Below are 20,236 nucleotides of genomic sequence, written 5' to 3'. Positions count from 1 at the left end.
CCCCATATCCCACCGCTACACGGGAGTGGGAAGAGAGGGGCTAAGTGCCGGAATTGGCGCATCTTACAGATGCGCCATTTCCGGGGCGGCTGTGGACTGGTATTTGTAGCCGGGGGGGGGCAATATCCATGGCCCCTCTCTAGGCTATGAATATCAGCCCGCAGCTGTCTGCGTAGCCTTTCTGGCTATAAAATATAGGGGGACCCCACGTAATTTTTTTTTTTGGGGGGTCCCCCTAGTTTAATAGCCAGTAAAGGCTATGCAGACAGCTGCGAGCTGATATTCATAGCAGGCTACAGATATTGGCCCCTGGCCGTCGGCTGTTCCCCTCTGGCGCAGAAAATTGCACGGGAGCCCACTCCGTTTTTTTTTTTTTTTTTTCAATTCAACGCTCATAAAGGCCTCTTTCACACTTGCGTCGGTACGGGTCCGTCGCTAAGAATCGGGCCGACGTACCTACGCACGTTGTGAAATTTGTGTCCGACGTGGGCAGTGGATGCAGTTTTTCAACACATCCGCTGCCCATTCTGAAGTCTGGAAGGAGGGGGCGGAGTTTTGGCCGCGCATGCACGGTAGAAAATGGCGGACGCGATTGACAAAAAAGTTCACTTGAACGTTTTTTCGTGCTGACGGTCCGACAAAACACGACGGATCCGTTGCACGACGGACGCGACGTGTGGCCATCCGTCACGATCCGTCACTAATACAAGTCTATGGGTAAAAAACGCATCCTGCGAGCACATTTGCAGGATCAGTTTTTTTCCGCCAGATCTGGGTGTTTCCGCCGGATCCATTTTTTCCGCCGGATCAGTTTTTTTCCCGCCGGATCCGTTTTTTTTTTCCGCCGGACCCGTTTTTTTCCCACCGGATCCGTTTTTTCCACCAGATCCGGTTTTTCCCGCCGGATCTGTTTTTTTCCGCCGGATCCGTTTTTCCCACTGGATCCGTTTTTTTCCCGCCGGATCCGTTTTTTTCAATTGGATCCGTTTTTTCCCGCCGGATCTGTTTTTTTTCAGCCGGATCCGTTTTTTTCTGCCGGATCCGTTTTTTTTTCACCGGATCCGTTTTTTTTCCCGCCGGATCCGTTTTTTCCCCGCCGGATCCGTTTTTTCCGCCGGATCAGTTTTTTCCGCCGGATCCATTTTTTTTTATCTGATGCTGCTGCTTTCCACGGGAGATCGTCGCGGGACACTGGTGGATTTCTGCGGACAGGGAGTATATTGGTTGTTTGTTTTTTTCATATTTTTTACAGATGACACTGGCTTCGGGGAACAAAGTGACAAGTAACGGTGAGAATGTAATGTTTAATGTACTGTATATCTATATGTATGTCATGTATGTAATGTATGAATGTACTGTATGTATGTATGTATGTATGTATGTATGTATGTATGTATGTATGTATGTATGTATGTATGTAGCATGTATGGAGTATTTTTTTTTTATATTCAACACATTAGCCGGATGATGGGACTACTACTATCCCATCATTGGCTAATGTGTCAACCACTGTCAGTCTAGCAGGCATCGTCCGATGGGCCTTGTAGTCCCATCGGACGATGCCTGCACAGACACAAAGACCCCCGGCAGGCCGTACAGACCCCGGAGACGCCGTACAGATCCTCCGGCAGGCCGTACAGACCCCCCGGGCAGGCACGCACGCTCACACAGGGTTAATGCCGGCGGTAACTGACCGCGTTATGCCGTGTTTGACGCACTCCGTAACCGCTGCTATTAACCCTGTGTGTCCCTAACTTTTTACTATTGATGCTGCCTATGCGACATCAATAGTAAAAAAAAAATGTAATGTTAAAAATAATTAAAAAAAACCTGCTATGCTCACGCTCCGTCGTCGCGTCCTCTCCTTGGCAGTGCAAGCGGCAGGCTCCAGTGCCAAGGATGGTATGCGAGAAGGACCTTCCATGACGTCACGGTCATGTGACCGCGATGTCATAACAGGTCCTGCGCGCATCCAACCCTGGGACAGGAAGCTGCCGCGTGCACCGCACACAGGCGACAGGACTACAAGGGCTCCCTCGGAAGGTGAGTATATGTTTATTTTTTATTTTAACTCTTTTTTAACCTGTTACATACGTGTCTGGGCAATATACTACGTGGCTGGGCAATATACTACGTGGGCTGTGCAATATACTATGTGACTGGGCAATATTCTACGTGGACATGCATATTGTAGAATACCCGATGCGTTAGAATCGGGCCACCATCTAGTACCATATATGTATATATGCCATGGATGAGGCCACAGTAAAGTGTATCTTTATTTGGGACAAAAGGTAACTCACAGGTCATTGCAGATGATGATGATGAACATACAATTTGTCATTCCTCCTACACAGTCACATACCAGGGAGGAAGCCACTCAAGCCAGTGTAATATTGCCCCTTTATTTGGGTCACATGGTAACTCACATGCATTTATTTGCATCCCACAGACTCCACTCTCCCTCTCTGCTGTCTGCTCCTCCCAGAAGTCACAGTCACACGTCACTGGCTGAATCTGAGAAGCTGCCAGGCCCAGACAAGGAAGAAAAAAAAATAACACTCGGCTCACCCACGCTGCAGAGCCGACTCCTTTCATTCACAGCAGGGAGCCGGCTCTTTGTGTTGGCTCGTTCACAAACGACACATCACTAACACACACACCACTTGTGTGATAGCTAGTGTTGAGCATTCCGATACTGCAAGTATCGGGTATCGGCCGATACTTGCTGTATCGGAATTCCGATACCGAGATCCGATATTTTTGTAGTATCGGGTATCGGTATCGAAACAACATTAATGTAAAAATGTGTAAAAGAGAGAATTAAAATAAAAAATATTGCTATACTCACCTCTCCGACGCAGCCTGCACCTTACCGAAGGAAGCGGCAGCGTTCTTTGTTTAAAATTCGCGCTTTTCTTTCCTTTACGTGAGTCCCGGCTTGTGATTGGTTGCGTGCCGCCCATGTGACCGGGACGCAACCAATCACAGCAAGCCGTGACGTAATTTCAGGTCCTTCAGGATTTTAAAATTACGTTCCGGCGTTGTGATTGGTTGCGTCGCAGTCACATGGGCGACGCAACCAATCACAGCAAGCCGTGACGTAATTTCAGGTCCTTAAGGATTTTAAAATTACGTCCCGGCTTTGTGATTGGTTGCGTCGCAGTCACATGGGAGACGCAACCAATCACAAGCCGTGACGTCACGGGAGGCTGGACACGCGCGCATTTTAAAATTTTAAAATGGGCGCGTGTCCAGCCTCCCGGCTTGTGATTGGTTGACCGCGGCGCAACCAATCACAAGCCGGGAGGCTGGACACGCGCCCATTTTAAAATTTTAAAATGCGCGCGTGTCCAGCCTCCCGGCTTGTGATTGGTTGACCGCGGCGCAACCAATCACAAGCCGGGACGTCACGGGAGGCTGGACACGCGCCCATTTTAAAAAGCGCGCGTGTCCAGCCTCCAGTGACGTCCCGGCGCCATGTTGCCGGGACGCGGACCAATCACAGCAAGCCGTGACGAAATTACGTCACGGCTTGCTGTGATTGGTCCGCGTCCCGGCAACATGGCCGCCATTAACCAATCACAAGCCGTGACGTCACGGGAGGCTGGACACGCGCGCTTTTTAAAATGGGCGCGTGTCCAGCCTCCCGTGACGTCCCGGCTTGTGATTGGTTGCGCCGCGGTCAACCAATCACAAGCCGGGAGGCTGGACACGCGCGCATTTTAAAATTTTAAAATGGGCGCGTGTCCAGCCTCCCGGCTTGTGATTGGTTGCGCCGCGGTCAACCAAAGCCGGGAGGCTGGACACGCGCCCATTTTAAAATTTTAAAATGCGCGCGTGTCCAGCCTCCCGGCTTGTGATTGGTTGACCGCGGCGCAACCAATCACAAGCCGGGACGTCACGGGAGGCTGGACACGCGCCCATTTTAAAAAGCGCGCGTGTCCAGCCTCCCGTGACGTCACGGCTTGTGATTGGTTAATGGCGGCCATGTTGCCGGGACGCGGACCAATCACAGCAAGCCGTGACGTAATTTCGTCACGGCTTGCTGTGATTGGTCCGCGTCCCGGCAACATGGCGCCGGGACGTCACTGGAGGCTGGACACGCGCGCTTTTTAAAATGGGCGCGTGTCCAGCCTCCCGTGACGTCCCGGCTTGTGATTGGTTAATGGCGGCCATGTTGCCGGGACGCGGACCAATCACAGCAAGCCGTGACGTAATTTCGTCACGGCTTGCTGTGATTGGTCCGCGTCCCGGCAACATGGCCGCCCTGACCAATCACAAGCCGGGACTTCACGTAACCAAGTAAAAGCGCGAATTTTAAACAAACAACGCTGCCGGTTCCCTCGCTGAGGTCCAGGCTGCGTCGGAGAGGTGAGTATAGCGATATTTTTTATTTTAATTCTTTCTTTTACACATTTATATGGATCCCAGGGCCTGAAGGAGAGTTTCCTCTCCTTCAGACCCTGGGAACCATCAGGAATACCGTCCGATACTTGAGTCCCATTGACTTGTATTGGTATCGGGTATCGGTATCGGATTGGATCCGATACTTTGCCGGTATCGGCCGATACTTTCCGATACCGATACTTTCAAGTATCGGACGGTATCGCTCAACACTAGTGATAGCAGATCACAGGGCAGTCACACACAAAATGGCTCTGCCCTGTGATGCTGCTCTTCATTCTGCCCCAGGGATATTAGACCACCCAAAAGGGGAGGGAAATGGTGATGTCAGCAGTTACTGCCCAGATTTTCCAGCTAACAGTAAAGCTGGTAAGTCTCACTATAGCTGCTTGAGGTCTAAAACGGAAAATGCTCCCCCTAGTGGTCAATATACATATTTGTAAGAAAATATATAATATTTTTCATATAGAAATGTTTGCAAACAGTGCAAACATTGCATTAGTACATTTTATTTACTATTTTAAGCTTAATTTCATTAAAAAAAAATTCAAGAAAGCTGGTGGCACCTTCCATTTAAGGCCTCCTCTACCAAGTACCAAGAATTTCTATATAGTGGCTACCAATTGATATAGATTTCCATCAACCTGCCATAGATATTACCCAGATTCCCTCAAACATTCACATTCGGGACAGAAGAAAGTGGCATGTCCCCCCCCCAATCAATGGAGAACCTTTCTAAGGATCCCAATCTGTCACCCCTCCCTTTAACTCCTCCTCTAGAGGATACAGAAAATTACTATTACATATGTAATTTTCGCCTTAGAATAATATGCTATTCATCAGGTTTCATGACCACAGCACTTACCTATGTGCAATAGTCACTAGTTCTTCCACCGGACGACCATTCAATAAAATATCCATTTTCACCAGATCAGCAGGCTGGTATCCCGCGTCTTCATAGTCAAAGCTATATCATAATAACATTTGCATTCATCCATTAGAAATGTTCTTACACAAATCAAAAAGGTGCAGAAAGAAGTTCTAATAAATCAATAAAAAAAAAAAAGTCCAAAGAAACTAGGTAGACCCAAACAGATATATTCATCTTGAAATGGAGATCTAAAAAGGGACAGTGCTGCCATTACATTAACTGTGCAGATCATGAAAGTTAAAGAAATAATTATCATTTTACATGCTGTAAAAACAAACAAACAAAACAAAAACCGTCCAGTAAAGAGTTCTGACATTTACACAATATGGCGCCACCTGGTGTTAAATGTGTATAACAATATGCAGACGTCTGAGCTAAGTGCCAGAGGACTCACATACTCAGTCACTCCTCCCACAGCCAGGTCTCTGTGCACAGAAAACTGTTCACTGGTTGCTCTCCAGTGAACAGAGGATCACTGTGCAGAAAACTGGATGGGGGTGGGGGGGGGGGGAGGAGTAAGCATAGGTCCATTAGCATTCAGCTGATTAGATGGCTGGGCAAGTTGCTATACACTTTGAACACCAGATTGCTAAAAGTTAACTCTTCACTAGATTTTTTATTTTTTTATTTTACAGGGTAATGGGGAAGTAGACAGATGGCTCAGTGATCGTACTCTAAAGGTACCGTCACATTAAGCGACTCTGCAGCGATATAGACAACGATGCCGATCGCTGCAGCGTCGCTGTTTCGTCGTTGTGTGGTCGCTGGAGAGCTGTCACACAGACAGCTCTCCAGCGACCAACGATGCCGAAGTCCCCGGGTAAACATCGAGTTACTAAGCGCAGGGCCGCGCTTAGTAACCCGATGTTTACCCTGGTTACCAGTGTAAATGTAAAAAAACAAAAACACTACATACTTACATTCCGGTGTCTGTCGCGTCCCCCGGCGTCCGCTTCCCTGCACTGTGTAAGCGCCGGCCCTAAAGCAGAGCGGTGACGTCACCGCTGTGCTCTGCTTTACGGCCGGCCGGCGCTGACACAGTGCAGGGAAGCGGACGCAACAGACACCGGAATGTAAGTATGTAGTGTTTGTTTTTTTTTACATTTACACTGGTAACCAGGGTAAATATCGGCTTACTAAGCGCGGCCATGCGCTTAGTAACCCGATGTTTACCCTGGTTACCAGTGAAGACATCGCTGAATCCGCGTCACACACACCGATCCAGCAATGTCAGCAGGTGATCCAGCGTCGAAATAAGGTGCTGGACTTCTAGCTCCGACCAACGATGTCACAGCAGGATCCTGATCGCTGCTGCGTGTCAAACACAACGATATCGCTATCCAGGATGCTGCAACGTCACGGATCGCTATCGTTATCGTTGTTAAGTTGTTCAGTGTGAAGGTACCTTAAGAGTGGTGAGTGTTTCAAGTGGGATACCATAAGGCTCTGCCCTGGCCCCAGTGCTGTCCAACATTTTTATAAATGATCTAGATAAGGGAATTGAAGGTAAACTAATCAAATTGAAGACTATGCAAAGCTAAGAGGGTGTCATGACTCTTGTCAGGTGTCCCAGAACCAGGGGCTCCTTCCTTGTCCCTAACGCTAGGGTTGCCCTAGCTCGCTCTTTTCCCCCGGAATACTTCTGATTGTGAACACGCTCCGGGCCTTAGCTCATGAATCCTGGAATACTTCTGATTGTGAACACGCCGGGGCCACGCACCGGGCCATAGCTCATGAATCGGCCCTCAGTCTGTACCCTTTCCCCACCCAGGGAAGAGGGGAATTGTAGGGTACCGTAATACACCAACCAGACTCACAAGGTAATACGAACAGGGATAAAGGAAAATACCAATCATACAAATATACTCACACAAACAACAGAGGAATGCACCAGTGAGTGGATGATATGGTAAAACCAAAGTAGGAGGAGAGTAATTAGTTACCATGATTAAGGCATATTGCATTAGTTTCCTTATGTATACCATCTGAACTGAGTCCCATACTGGTTGCAAAGAGGGATTTTTGGTACTTACCATAAAATCTCTTTCTTGGAGCCTTCATTGGGGGACACAGGACAACCATGGGTGTATGCTGCTGCTGCTAGGAGGCTGACACTATGCAAAAAAGGAAAAAAGGCGTGGCTCCTCCCTGGCAGTATACACCCACCGACAGGCACCAAGTACCTCAGTTAGTGCAAAAAGCAGTAGGAGAAGCGACAGAACTCATAATAGTAAAAGTACCAACTCAACTAGGGCCTCCAGGCCCCAAACACGGTACCAGAACAAACAAGTAGGGAGGGTGCTGTGTCCCCCAATGAAGGCTCCAAGAAAGATTTTACGGTAAGTACCAAAAATCCCTCTTTCTTTATCGCTTCATTGGGGGACACAGGACAACCACGGGACGTCCAAAAGCAGTCCCGGAAAAGGGTGGGTAGAAAGGAAATGAGAAAAGGTCTCAGGTCGGCCGGTGTGCGACCGCCGCCTGCAGTACCTTCCTACCAAGACCTGCATCGGACGAGGCTTGGGTATGAACCCGATAGAACCTCGTAAACGTGTGCAAGGATGACCAGGTTGCGGCCTTGCAAACTTGTAAGGCGGAGGCCTGGTGGCGAACACCCCAAGAAGCTCCGACAGCTCTGGTGGAGTGAGCTCGCACCCCCGGAGGAGGACGTGCCTCATGAACACGGTACGATTCTGAAATTGCCGAGCGAATCCAGCGCAAAATGGTGGATTTAGAAGCTTGAAAGCCCTTCCGACGACCCTCAGAAACGACAAGGAGAGAATCGGATTGACGGAAAGGAGCAGTTCTAGAAAGATAGACCCTAAATGGCCCTGACCACGTCAAGCTTGTGAAGGGACTTCTCCAAAGGATGAGCCGGAGAAGGGAAAAATGATGGAAGGAGAATGTCTTCGTTGATGTGGAAAGCCGAGACCACCTTGGGAAGGAATTCGGGAACCAGTCGAAGAACGACCTTATCCTGATGACGAATCAGGAAGGGGGAACGACATGACAGGGCTGCCAACTCGGAGACCCTCCTGATAGATGTAATGGCAATGAGGAAGGCGACCCTCCAAGAGAGAAGGGAAAAGGGCACGTCATGAAGAGGCTCAAAGGGAGCAGCCTGAAGAGCACCAAGGACCAGGTTAAGGTCCCAAAGTTCCAAGGGAGGACGGAAAGGAGGGGCGATATGCGCAACTCCCTGTAGAAAAGTCCGAACCTGGTGAATGGAGGAAAGGTCACTCTGGAAGAGGATCGACAGAGCAGACACTTGTCCCTTGAGTGTGCTGAGGGATAAACCCGAATCGAGACCAGACTGGAGGAAACCGAGAAGATCCGGAAGAGAAAAGGACATTGGAAACACTTCATTAGTTTCACACCACTGGAAGAACGCTTTCCAGTATCTGTGGTAGATACGGGAAGAAGCCGGTTTTCTGGCTGTGATCATGGTCTGTATGACCTGGGGAGAGAGACCAGAGTTTTTTAAGACTGCGGCCTCAACGGCCATGCCTTTAAACTCAGCGACTGAGAACTCTGGTGGAAGAGAGGTCCCTACGAGAAGAGGCCTGGCCGATCCGGAAGTCTCCAAGGAGTGTCCGCGAGCATGTTTACGAGCTCGGCGTACCACGTCCGCCTTGGCCAGTCCGGCGCTATCAGTATGACTGGAATCCCTTCCAACTTGATCTTCTTTACCACCCTTGGAATCAAGGGGAGGGGCGGGAACAGGTAGGGAAACTGAAACTGGGACCATGGAATTACCAGAGCGTCGTGGCCGACGGCAAGAGGATCCCGGGACCTGGCGACTAACTGAGGGACCTTGTGGTTCATCCGGGACGCCATAAGATCGACGTCTGGCGTACCCCAGCGGAGGCAAATTTGATTGAAGACTGCGGGGTGGAGAGACCACTCGCCCGCTGCCAGGCCCTGGCGACGGAGAAAGTCGGCTGCCCAGTTTTCAACCCCGGGGATATGAACAGCTGATATGGCCGGAACGTGGCGTTCCGCCCACCGAAGAATCTTTGCCACTTCTGCCATTACTTGGCCGCTGCGAGTCCCGCCCTGGTGATTTAAGTACGCCACGGCCATGGCGTTGTCCGACTGGATGCGGATGGGAAGATTCGACAGAAGAGACTGCCAGCGGATTAACGCAAGGAAGATTGCCCTGATCTCCAGAAGGTTGATGGGAAGGAGAGCTTCCTGGGTGGTCCAACGGCCCTGAGCTGTGTGTTGTCGGAAGACTGCTCCCCACCCGAGAAGGCTGGCATCGGTGGTGATAACCTGCCACTGAAGGGGAAGAAATGATCTTCCTCTCAGGAGAGAGGAGGACAGCGTCCACCAGGTTAGGGGCTGACGGACCTGGAGAGGAAGGTGGACGGGACGGTCCAGGGAGTCCAAGGACCTGTTCCAGGTGGATAGGAGGAATAGTTGGAGGGGGCGGGTGTGGAACTGGGCGAAAGGAACAGCCTCCATGGAGGCCACCATCTTTCCCAGGACTCCCATGCAGAAACGAAGTGACTGAGGATCTGGGCATTTGAGAAGGCGGACCGCCTTGAGGAGTACTGAGAACTTGTCTTCTGGGAGGAAGACCCGAGCTAAGTTCGTGTCGAACAACATGCCCAGGAAGGACAGTCGTTGGGACGGAATCAGAGAGGACTTGGTCCGGTTGATAATCCAGCCGAGACGGGTCAGTGTGTCCAGGGAGACCTGGAGACTGTGGGCACAGTCTAGGCGAGAGGACCCTTTGATCAACAGATCGTCCAGGTAGGGGATAACGAGGATCCCCCTGGAACGAAGGAGGGCCATGACCGCAGCCATGATTTTGGTGAAGACCCTGGGGGCAGACGCTAAACCGAAGGGGAGAGCCGTGAATTGGTAGAGATTGTCCCCGATAGCAAACCGAAGGAATCTCTGATGCCGTACGCAGATGGGGACATGAAGGTACGCATCTTGGATGTCGACCGAGCAGAGGAACTCCCCGGGTTCCATGGCGGCGATCACTGACCGCAGGGATTCCATTCTGAAGTGGCGAGGTCGGACGTGGCGGTTGAGAAGCTTCAAATCTAGGATAGGGCGAAGAGACCCGTCCTTCTTTGGGACTACAAAAAGGTTTGAGTAGAACCCAGAAAAACGTTCTTCGGAAGGAACGGGAACTACGACTCTGGCGGCGACCAGAGACGTTACGGCTTGAAGCAAGCCGGGTAAATGGGACGGTTGCTTTGGGGGACGAGAGAGAAGCGATTTTCCGGGAGGGTAGAAAATTCGATCTTGTACCCGGAGGTAATAATCTCTCTGACCCAGGCATCGCTGATCATTGACAGCCAGGTGTCTTTGAAGAGAAGAAGCCTGCCTCCCACCCTGGAAAGTCTCCCAGGTGGGGGCGACCCGTCACTTGGAACGGTATCTGTTGGAACGAGGTCCGGAAGACCTGGGAAGGCTGCAAACGGACGAAAGGGGCGAAATGTTCGAGGACCTTTTTGGGTTAAAGAAGCGCTTTGGCTTGGACTGGGGGAGAGAGGTACTCTTGCCCCCAGTCGCGTCTGAGACAATTTGATCCAGACGAGCACCAAAAAGCCTGGAACCTTGAAACGCCAAGTTAGTGAGAGACTTTTTGGAAATAGCATCTGCATTCCATGCTTTGAGCCAAAGAAAGCGGCAAATAGCAACAATGTTGCTGCTTGCTCTGGCTGAACAGGCTGCTGCATCTAGAGAGGCAGTGAGAAGGTATTTCCCTGCGAGGTTAATCTGGTCTGCGAGGTCAGCCAGCTCGGTAGGGAAGGCTGAAGCCAAAATGCCCCGATGGAGGATCTTGGCCCAGGCAGAGATGGCCTTAGCCACCCAGGTGGAAGCAAAACTGGGGCAGAGGGAAGCACCCGTTGCTTCGAAAGCTGACTTGGCCAGAGCCTCAATTTGTCTGTCCGATGCGTCCTTAAGCGACGCGCCGTCCGGTAAGGAGAGAACCGTCTTGGAGGAAAGACGGGAGATCGGCGGATCGACATTGGGAGACTCAGCCCACTTGGGAGAGAAGATCGGCGCTAAAGGGATAGAGCACGTCCAGATGTTTTCTACCCGAAAAACGTTTTTCAGGATGTTCCCAGTGTTTAGACAGGGTAGACTCAAACTCATCATGGGTAGGAAAGGAGCGAGAGGGACATTTCACCCGCTTAAAGGAGACAGAGGAATCCTGGGAGGAAACCTCATCTTGTTTTAGTTTGAGGGTTTGCGAGATAGCCGAAATAAGACTATCTACGACAGCCTGCATGCTAGAAGTCTGGTCTGAATCGGAGTCAGAACCGGACTGGGAATCCACATCAGACCCAATGTCCTCCTCCGAGGAGGGGAATTGGGAGGAGGAGAGCAATTTGAGCACTGCGGAGGGACCCGGAGAACCAGACGAAGAGCCAGACAGAGTCCTCTTTCTAGAGCGGCTGGCTGATTTGTCTCCCTGTGGTTCAGGGTCATGTGCGGCCGACTCGCCATGGGAGATGGTTGGAGCACTGGTGGCTGAAGGAAGCTGTGGAAGACGTTCAAGCACCTGGACCAGGGACTGAGACACCTTAGTCAAATCAGAGACCGACTGCGAGATAGCAACGGCCCACTCAGGGGGAGGGGGAGCACCCCCATCCCGAGAGTCAGAAGCTTCCTGCGGGGCAGACATGGCAGGAGGACTGCAGGACTGGCAGAGAGGCGACAACTGGCCTACTGACCACTTTATCTTACAACGAGCACAGGCGTAGTGAGTTATGGTAGGTTTGGTAAGGGAGGCTACAGAAGAGTTGGACATAAGGATATTCTGCAGCACTATACTACAGAAAAGACTAAGGGCCAAAAAAGCGTTGCAATCCTACCGCACCGCAGAGCAGAGATCTGTGTCCCCCAACGCACGATGTCTCTTGTGCATGGAGCTGCTGAGGCAGGAAGTGCCAGCGGTGAAGAAGGGTCGGAGCTGTCCTGTGAGGAATAAGCCACGGCTCCTGATAGAGCCGCACCGAAAGGGAAGGGCGTGCCCGAGATGTAAGAGCTCTCCTGAGTGGAGGAGGAAAAGAGCGCCGAAAAAGCGCGCCCGAGGAGGGGGTGTGGCCGGCTAGCGGTGAAAGTGAAAGTAAAAACAGCCGGGACTCTGTGTGAGAGCGCTGTACATTGCTGCGGGGGGAGTGGCTGCTGGAGCGCTGGTACCTGCATGTTCCGGTTCCACAGGTAGAGGGAGAGAGGATCGTCCAGGGGCCCGATGAGAGAGGGGTCGCTGGAAACGGAATCCTTCGTCCAGAAGACGGCCTCGACCCCAAAGACAAGGGGGAGGGTCACCGCTGGTGACCACCGTCTTCCTCTCAGCCCTCTCCGAGGAGAGGGGTGAGGGGGACTGTTTGGCAAGGACGCCACCATAAAAACCCTGGAGCACCTGGGAGGGTGACAGGGAAAAATGTCCTGCCGGCGGTCTGAGAGTTGCGATGCGGGCGACACCACACTGCTCGCTCAGCCGCCCTCCTGGGGAGGCAGGGTGGAAGATTGCACCCTGAATCCCTGAATGCTGTGATCTGAAAAAGAAAAGCCAAAACATTAATAAAAACAACAAAAACCTGTAAAGGAATCAAGGTTAGCAGCGGATCTGAAGATCCAGGTCCGCCTCCTACAGACACTAAGCACAAACTGAGGTACTTGGTGCCTGTCGGTGGGTGTATACTGCCAGGGAGGAGCCACAACTTTTTTGCATAGTGTCAGCCTCCTAGCAGCAGCAGCATACACCCATGGTTGTCCTGTGTCCCCCAATGAAGCGATAAAGAAATAAGTTTTTAATGGATTAATTGAAAGTTACTTTTTATCTTATTGAATTGAACTTTCCTCATCGCTGGAGAAACCCTCTTTTCTTTCCTGCTTCAGTAATTAGCACACACCCAAAACCTAGCAACAGTCTTGAGATAAATCCACCAAACGCCTTCTCAAACAACCACCATCTATTAACCATGCACCATAAGCTATCTCTGGAAAGGAGTGCTAGCCAGGGCCCAGATTATATAGGAGATGAGAGTGGCTAACAGTGAACAGTTGTGAGCCTTAATGCAGGAAAGCTTCAAGGAGCTCTCAACTGAGCAGATTAACCCCTGGACTGCTAAAAGAAACCTGCAATGTTTAATATGAAGGTGAAGTGCTTCTAAACAGTGCGGTCTTCTGGCTCCTATCTGTCAAGGTAAACCCGTGACAGAGGGATAGCCAACACTAGAGAAAAGAGAAAGGATTCAGAAGGATCTAGATAAACTTGAACAATGGGCAGCGACTAGTGATGAGCGAGCGTGCTCGGATAAAGTGTTTTCCCGAGCAGGTTCTTGTCCTAATCGAGTATTTTGGCATGCTTGAAAAAAGTGGTTGAGTCGCCGCGGCTGCACGTCTCACAGCTGTTAAACAGCTGCAATACATGTAGGTATTGCCTGTTTGGTAGGCAATCCCTGCATGTGTTGCAGCTGTCGAACACCTGTGAAACATGCAGCGACACATGCATTTTTTTTTCGAGCACGCCAAAAATACTCGATTAGGACATGAGTCTGCTTGCTCATCACTAGCAGCGACTAATAGAACGGTGTTTATCAGGGAGAAATGCAAGATTCTACATCTGGGCAAGAAAAACAAGAATTACATCTACAGAATGGGAGGAAAAAAACTAAGCAAAAGCATGTCTGAAAAGGACTTGGGTATACTAATAGATCACAGACTGCACATGAGTCAACAGTGTGATGCAGCAGCAGCAAAAAACAAAAACAGTTCTAGGATGTATTAAGAGAGGCAGAAAGTCTAGATTACGTGAAGTAATTATCCCCCTCTACTCCTCCTTGGTCAGGCTTCATCTGGCATACTGTGTCCAGTTCTGGGCACCACATTTAAAAAAAAAAAAACACACTGAAAAACTGGAGCAAGTTCAGAGAAGAGCTACTAGGATGGTGAGCGGACTGCAAACTATGTCATATGAAGAACGGTTAAAGGATCTGGGAATGTTTACATTGCAAAAAAGAAGGCTAAGAGTAGACTTAATAGCTGTCTACAAAAATCTGAAGGGATGTCATAGTGTAGAGGGATCATCCTTTTTCTCATTTGCACATGAAAACATAAGAAGCAATAGAATTAAACTGAAAGGGAGAAGATACTGATTAGATATTAGAAAACACTTTTTGAGTGTGATCAATGAGTGGAACAGGCTGCCATGAGATTAATTTTCCTTAAATGGAAGTCTTCAAACAGAGGCTGGACAGACATCTGTCTGAGATTGTTTAGTGAATCCTGCATTGAGAAGGGGGTTTGGCACAATGACCCTGGAGATCTCTTCCAACTAGGATTCTATCATTAGGGAGCATTATACAGCAGTATGGAGCTGTGTAGCTGTGAATCCAGCTCTGAAGTAAGGTAAAACACTTGATAGAAAGCTCAGCATGATCTCTATCTCTCAATCTATTTTTTTCCCACGCCTTCTTCGGAGTCCGCTCTCCACTTTCCATAGAGTATAATAGGCAGTGTCACGACACCACATTGAGCCTGCTGTCTGCCTTTTCTGAGCGAGTTGAATTTGAACTTTTTTTTTTTTCAAAGTGGACAACAAGTTCAGAAATCAGGGAGAGGGTTCTCCTTGGCTCAATACTCCTGGTCTAGCACCGAGATTGACAAGGTTTATGCTGCTTAACCACTGGTCCTTAGTCAAGATTGAGATTGATTTGGGTTCTTGCTCTCCTTTCCAGATTATGTACAGATTTTATGTATGTTCTGTTCTTGCTGCTGGATCAGGTAAACCCCATTCAACAACGAGTCTGAGACCTCTAGCGATGACCCTATAAGATTCTCTTAGGTGATATTCTGATGTATTGTAGTATTATTTGTGATAATGTACCTTAGATTGGCCTTAATAATATGTTCTACATTTTCTTCTTACCCATCTTCAAGAGACTGGAAATCATACCATGTTTCTACTACCTAGATATATTTGGTTGAAGAAGAGCAAGGGCCGGGTACAGGGGGTGAGGCTCTTGTAGGGTTTTGTAGGTCTCACCTTGCATATCCTGAAGATAAGGATTTTAAATTGTCATAAAAATCAACCACAATTTCGTTCAATGGGAACAAATACTTCATCATTATCCGGTGCTCATCTATGTAAAGAAAGCTCTTCTGCTCTGCTCGTCGGGTCTGTGGAAACAAGCAATTTCCTTTATTAGACCGTAGTTCACATTGGCATCATGGCTGACATTCCTCATGGAGCCATGACGAAGGGATCCAGCTTCTAATGAAACAAAATGGATCCTTGTGGATTCCATTGACTTATATATGGTATGTCATGTTTTTGTTATTCCTACATACATTACCACTAGATTAAAAGGAGGTGGAAACGAAATTGGCTGCTCTGCGCCACTTGGCTCCTACATTAGTTTTGCTACATATGCCCCAAAATAGGGCGACATTTCCTATAATCTGCCGTCCTGGTATTATACGGGGTTATCTAGGACTTCGATAGGTCATCAATGATAGATCAGGGGGTTCTTACACTCAGTCCCCCCCACTGGTCCACTGTTTGCAGCTCACATGGCACCTGGCAGTGAACAGTGAATGGAGTCAGGACACCACAGCTCTGTACATCACATAGTGGCCATTCTTGGGTACTACAGCTCAGCTCCCATTGAAGTAAATAAGATCTGCGCTGCAGTATCTGGTAATGGTTTCTACACGTTGTACAGGGCTCAGATGTTCCACTTCTGTATACTGTGTACACCCAGCTGCCCGGGGAAGGTGCTGCAGACCTCCACGTATTCAAAAGGATAAGTCATGGACATCCCCTTTAATATAGATGGAGAGTACAAGAAAAAACAATGTGTTTGCAAAATTACTGTTCATGATGTAATTTCCCAATAATATCTCAATTCTTTGCGATCCAATGGTCACTGACCTGACACAACGACATGATCTTTCCAAGATAGTCATCTGGTGAAATAATTGTGCCCAAAATCATAGGTTCAAGATATTCCTTTACTACAGATTTGTCAGGAAATGCAGAAGGATTTACAATGGTGATCTCCGATTCTCCATATTCCTATAGAAATAATTCAGAAAATTAAGTGGGATCTTACAATTGGAGGTGATTTGCAGAACCAGTGACCAATGTGTGGGAGCTGTGTGGATCTGCTCCGCAACGTTTACATCTGGCCACCGCTACAAACAGCAGATCGTTGGTGATGCCAGTTGTCGGGACTGCCACCGATCTGATATTGATGACCAGTCCTGGGATTAGGCCATTAATGTCAAAGTGGTGGAAAATCCCTTTAACTACAAATATTTAACCCAAAAAATGTCAACATCTCAACATCAAAGTCCAATTTTACAGATTTTTTTTGGCCCACAATATAGCGCCGCGTGGTTAAGTTTCACAGTCTATGATCCACCAGATCCATGTATGAAGCATGAGTGTATGATGGAAGAAAGACCGTAGACAGTAAGTACCTTAATCAGCTTTGGAGACGACAGCACAGCCTTGTATGGGACTGTAGGGGACGTCATTATGACGGATGCATTGTATTCCTGCTCCAGTCTCTGGTTAAATACTTCCATGTGTAAAAGCCCCAAGAAGCCCAACCTGTGCAGGACATTAATGTTAGAGTTTATATAGAACTGCAAATATACAGAAAAACATGGATGTGTTAATAAAATGGGCAACTACTTAATGCTCGAATAGAAATTGGTCTGGAAAATACAAGTAACATGGAAAAAACCACTAAGTCCACGCTATTTTTACTCCAGGGTGTAGACTGAATAAGGGTATGTGTCCACATTCAGGATTGCATCAGGATTTGGTCAGGATTTTCCATCCGTATTTGTAAGCCAAAACCAGGAGTGGAACAATTAGAGGAAAAGTATAATAGAAACATATGCACCACTTAAGCATTTATCACCCACTCCTGGTTTTGGCTTACAAATACTGATGGAAAATCCTGGCCAAATCCTGATGCAATCCTGAACGTGGACACATACCCTTACAAACCAGATCAGGACCAGACCATTCCCATCCAACTCCCACCATCATCACCATACAATTTTTTTTTCGTATATGCAATTTTAAGATCGCTAAAAAAAATTCTGGTCCAGTCATCCAAACAACTTTTGCCTCTACTTTGCATTTTGTTCTATTATTACTGAATTTCCTGGTAACTGGGCCTGGCATATAAGCCCTGGTTAAAGGGCAAATTCAGCCTCATGCAAACTGCTGAGTCGATCGGGGACTAACCTAGCAGCGCGGTAATCACATGATCACCGTCATTGCTTCCTAAACCGTACGCACAGCATTCATTTAAGAAACAATCAGGAAGGCAGAGATGGTAATAAACCATTTCTGACTTCTCCATGGCAAGTCCAGCAGGCTCATGTATACATGTACATATGTGTGTTGATGAGGATATGAACATTTAGCTCTACACAATGCTGGACTGATGACAATCCACGATACGGAATTACAGGATGGTGTTAGGTTACAAACATATCTGGATAAGCTGGAGGTTTGGGCAGAAACCTTGAGAAAAGGGACTGAACACTGAAAAATGCATTTTCACTAGTCAGGCGGCACATGTAACATGGTGCACAGATTTGGCAACCGATGCGCAAGAAAGTCAAAGCTGAGATCTAGCAGGTTCAAGGTGGGAAAATCAAAAGTAAAAGATGGACTACAAGGAAAGAGTAATAAAATTGTTAATTCAAAAAGAAAAGCTAAGGAGTGACCTACTGTAATATATTCAGTACCGTATTTCATACAACGTGGCCAAGACCGGGATTCTTTCCAGTAAGAGCAGTAAGACTATGCAGATCTTGGCTTGATGCTATGCTACTTTCACTAGGAGATAAGTGGTTAATATATTACAGAGATGAGTTCCTGAGCCAGTGGTTTGTTCTGCCAAAGAAATTTACATCTGCCTTGTAACGTTATATATTTTTACATAGGTTGAGAAAAGACCAAGGTCCATCAAGGTTCGCCTTTCTCAATCTATTAGAAGTTCTTTATCACTAAATTATCTGTTTCTTTTTGCTTTCCTCCATCCAGATCAGTGTTGCAGAAAAAAGGAGATTTTTGTTTACTTACCGTAAAATCTTTTTCTCCGAGCCAATCATTGGGGGACACAGACCGTGGGTGTTATGCTGCTTGCCACTAGGAGGACACTAAGTGATACAAAGAAAGTTAGCTCCTCCCCTGCAGTATACACCCTCCTGCTGGCCCTCAGGTAACCAGTTCGGTGCAAAAAAGCAGTAGGAGATCAGTAACAACATATTAGCTTACAGTATGTCATATTATATATGAGAGTATAGCATATCGGATTGTAAAAAACAAGCATAAGCCAATACCAGGGTGGGAGCTGTGTCCCCCAATGATTGGCTCGGAGAAAAAGATTTTACGGTAAGTAAACAAAAATCTCCTTTTCTCCTACGCCTCATTGGGGGACACAGACCGTGGGACGTACCAAAGCAGTCCCTGGGTGGGGACAACATCAGATCAGGCTCTGTGTAACTGCTACTTACAAGTGCGCCACCGCGGCCTGCAGAGTCCGCCTGCCCAGAGTCACATCTGTGGAAGTCTGGGAATTATAATGCTTCAAGAATGCATGCGGACTGGACGAATCCACAAGCTTGCAGGCGTGTCTTGTTGACGCCTGGTGCCTGGAACCCAGGATAGACAGGGAGATGGGCTGTCTTCTAACACGGAAGGACTCCTGGATGGTGAAAGAATACACCAGGCTAAATGGCCGATGGAAACGGCCAAACCCTTCCTGTAAAAGTCAGGAAGCCTTCCTCTTACCGTTAGGAAACCCAAGATACAGTGTCCAACCTTCGGAAGGACGCCGTCCTCAAGACATACCTACTCAGAGCACTAGCTTTGTCCGGAATATGGGGACCTCATTCCATCTTGTGGAGTGGTGCCAAAAAAGATGAGGGAAGAACTATGCCCTCATGACAGTAGTAATACAATACCACCTTGGAAACTAGGGACAGGGAAGGCTTGAGGACAACCTTGCCTTGAAGGAAATAAGAGAAAAAAGTCTGAAAAGACCCGTTAGCACCGAAGACTCGTCAGGATGAGGATACCGCCGAGAAAAAGGGGGCAACCTTCCCTAATAGAATAGATCCCAATGATCTAACGGTATGCAATAGGGAAGAACTACATGTGAAAACATCCTGCAAGGTGGTCCCTACTTGCAGTTTTGTTGCAGAAAGACGAACTGCAAGCGAACTGACGTGGTCAATGCGGATTTCCGAGGATCACTGGGGCCCTTTCTGTTTCCGAAAAGCTTTCGGAAGTGGAAACTGGTACCACGGAATAACCGGAGCATGCAGTGCGAAGGCTCCTGGATCTCGAGGCCGAACAACAAACTCCAGTACACAGGCGATCAGTCAGGACACCATCCGAACCACAACTGTAGAGCTCCAGTGAAGGCGGGTCTGATGGAATACTTCCGGTGAAGTTCCCACTCACTTGAGGTGAAACCCTGACGGCTAAATATGTTCGCAGCCCAGAGGTCTACTTCTGGGATATGTACTGCCAAGATCACCGAGTGATAGATCTCGGCCCATGTGAGTTACTTTGGCCATGGTGCTTGAACGTGGGTACTCGCTAGATGATTGACGTATGACACAGCCGTGGCGTTGTCCAATTGAATTCGGATGGGTTGACCCGCCATAAGGAGAGGACCTACTATAGGACTACCCTTGAGATCTCCAGAGCAATGATCGGGAGAAGAGAACTGGCATTGGAAGTTACTAGTAACCATGGAACCGGGAGAAAAAACTCCGGATGAAGAAGGAGCTCAGACTATCGTCTGAAAGGCTGCTTGACTTGCCGAAAACTAACGGAGCGAAGGAAAATGCTTCCATTGTTGTCTCCGTTTTATTTATTTAATT

At 48.4% G+C, this 20,236-nt stretch overlaps 1 protein-coding gene across 4 annotated transcripts in view; it reads right to left on the bottom strand.

Annotated features, from left to right (window-relative positions):
- Window positions 1-20,236, bottom strand: part of GUF1 (GTP binding elongation factor GUF1) — a 73,116-nt gene that overhangs the window by 8,953 nt on the left and 43,927 nt on the right. For all 4 annotated transcript variants that reach the window (XM_077279823.1, XM_077279824.1, XM_077279825.1 and 1 more), the window contains exons 12-15: window positions 16,799-16,931; window positions 16,248-16,391; window positions 15,360-15,493; window positions 5,273-5,374 (exon numbers count right to left, since the gene is read on the bottom strand). In XM_077279823.1, coding sequence (XP_077135938.1) covers window positions 5,273-5,374; window positions 15,360-15,493; window positions 16,248-16,391; window positions 16,799-16,931 — 513 coding nt within the window. The remainder of the gene's footprint in view (window positions 1-5,272; window positions 5,375-15,359; window positions 15,494-16,247; window positions 16,392-16,798; window positions 16,932-20,236) is intronic.

Source organism: Ranitomeya variabilis, chromosome 1, assembly GCF_051348905.1.
Source record: "Ranitomeya variabilis isolate aRanVar5 chromosome 1, aRanVar5.hap1, whole genome shotgun sequence".
Classification (NCBI taxonomy): domain Eukaryota; kingdom Metazoa; phylum Chordata; class Amphibia; order Anura; family Dendrobatidae; genus Ranitomeya; species Ranitomeya variabilis.
This window is presented reverse-complemented; position numbering and strand designations above follow the sequence as displayed.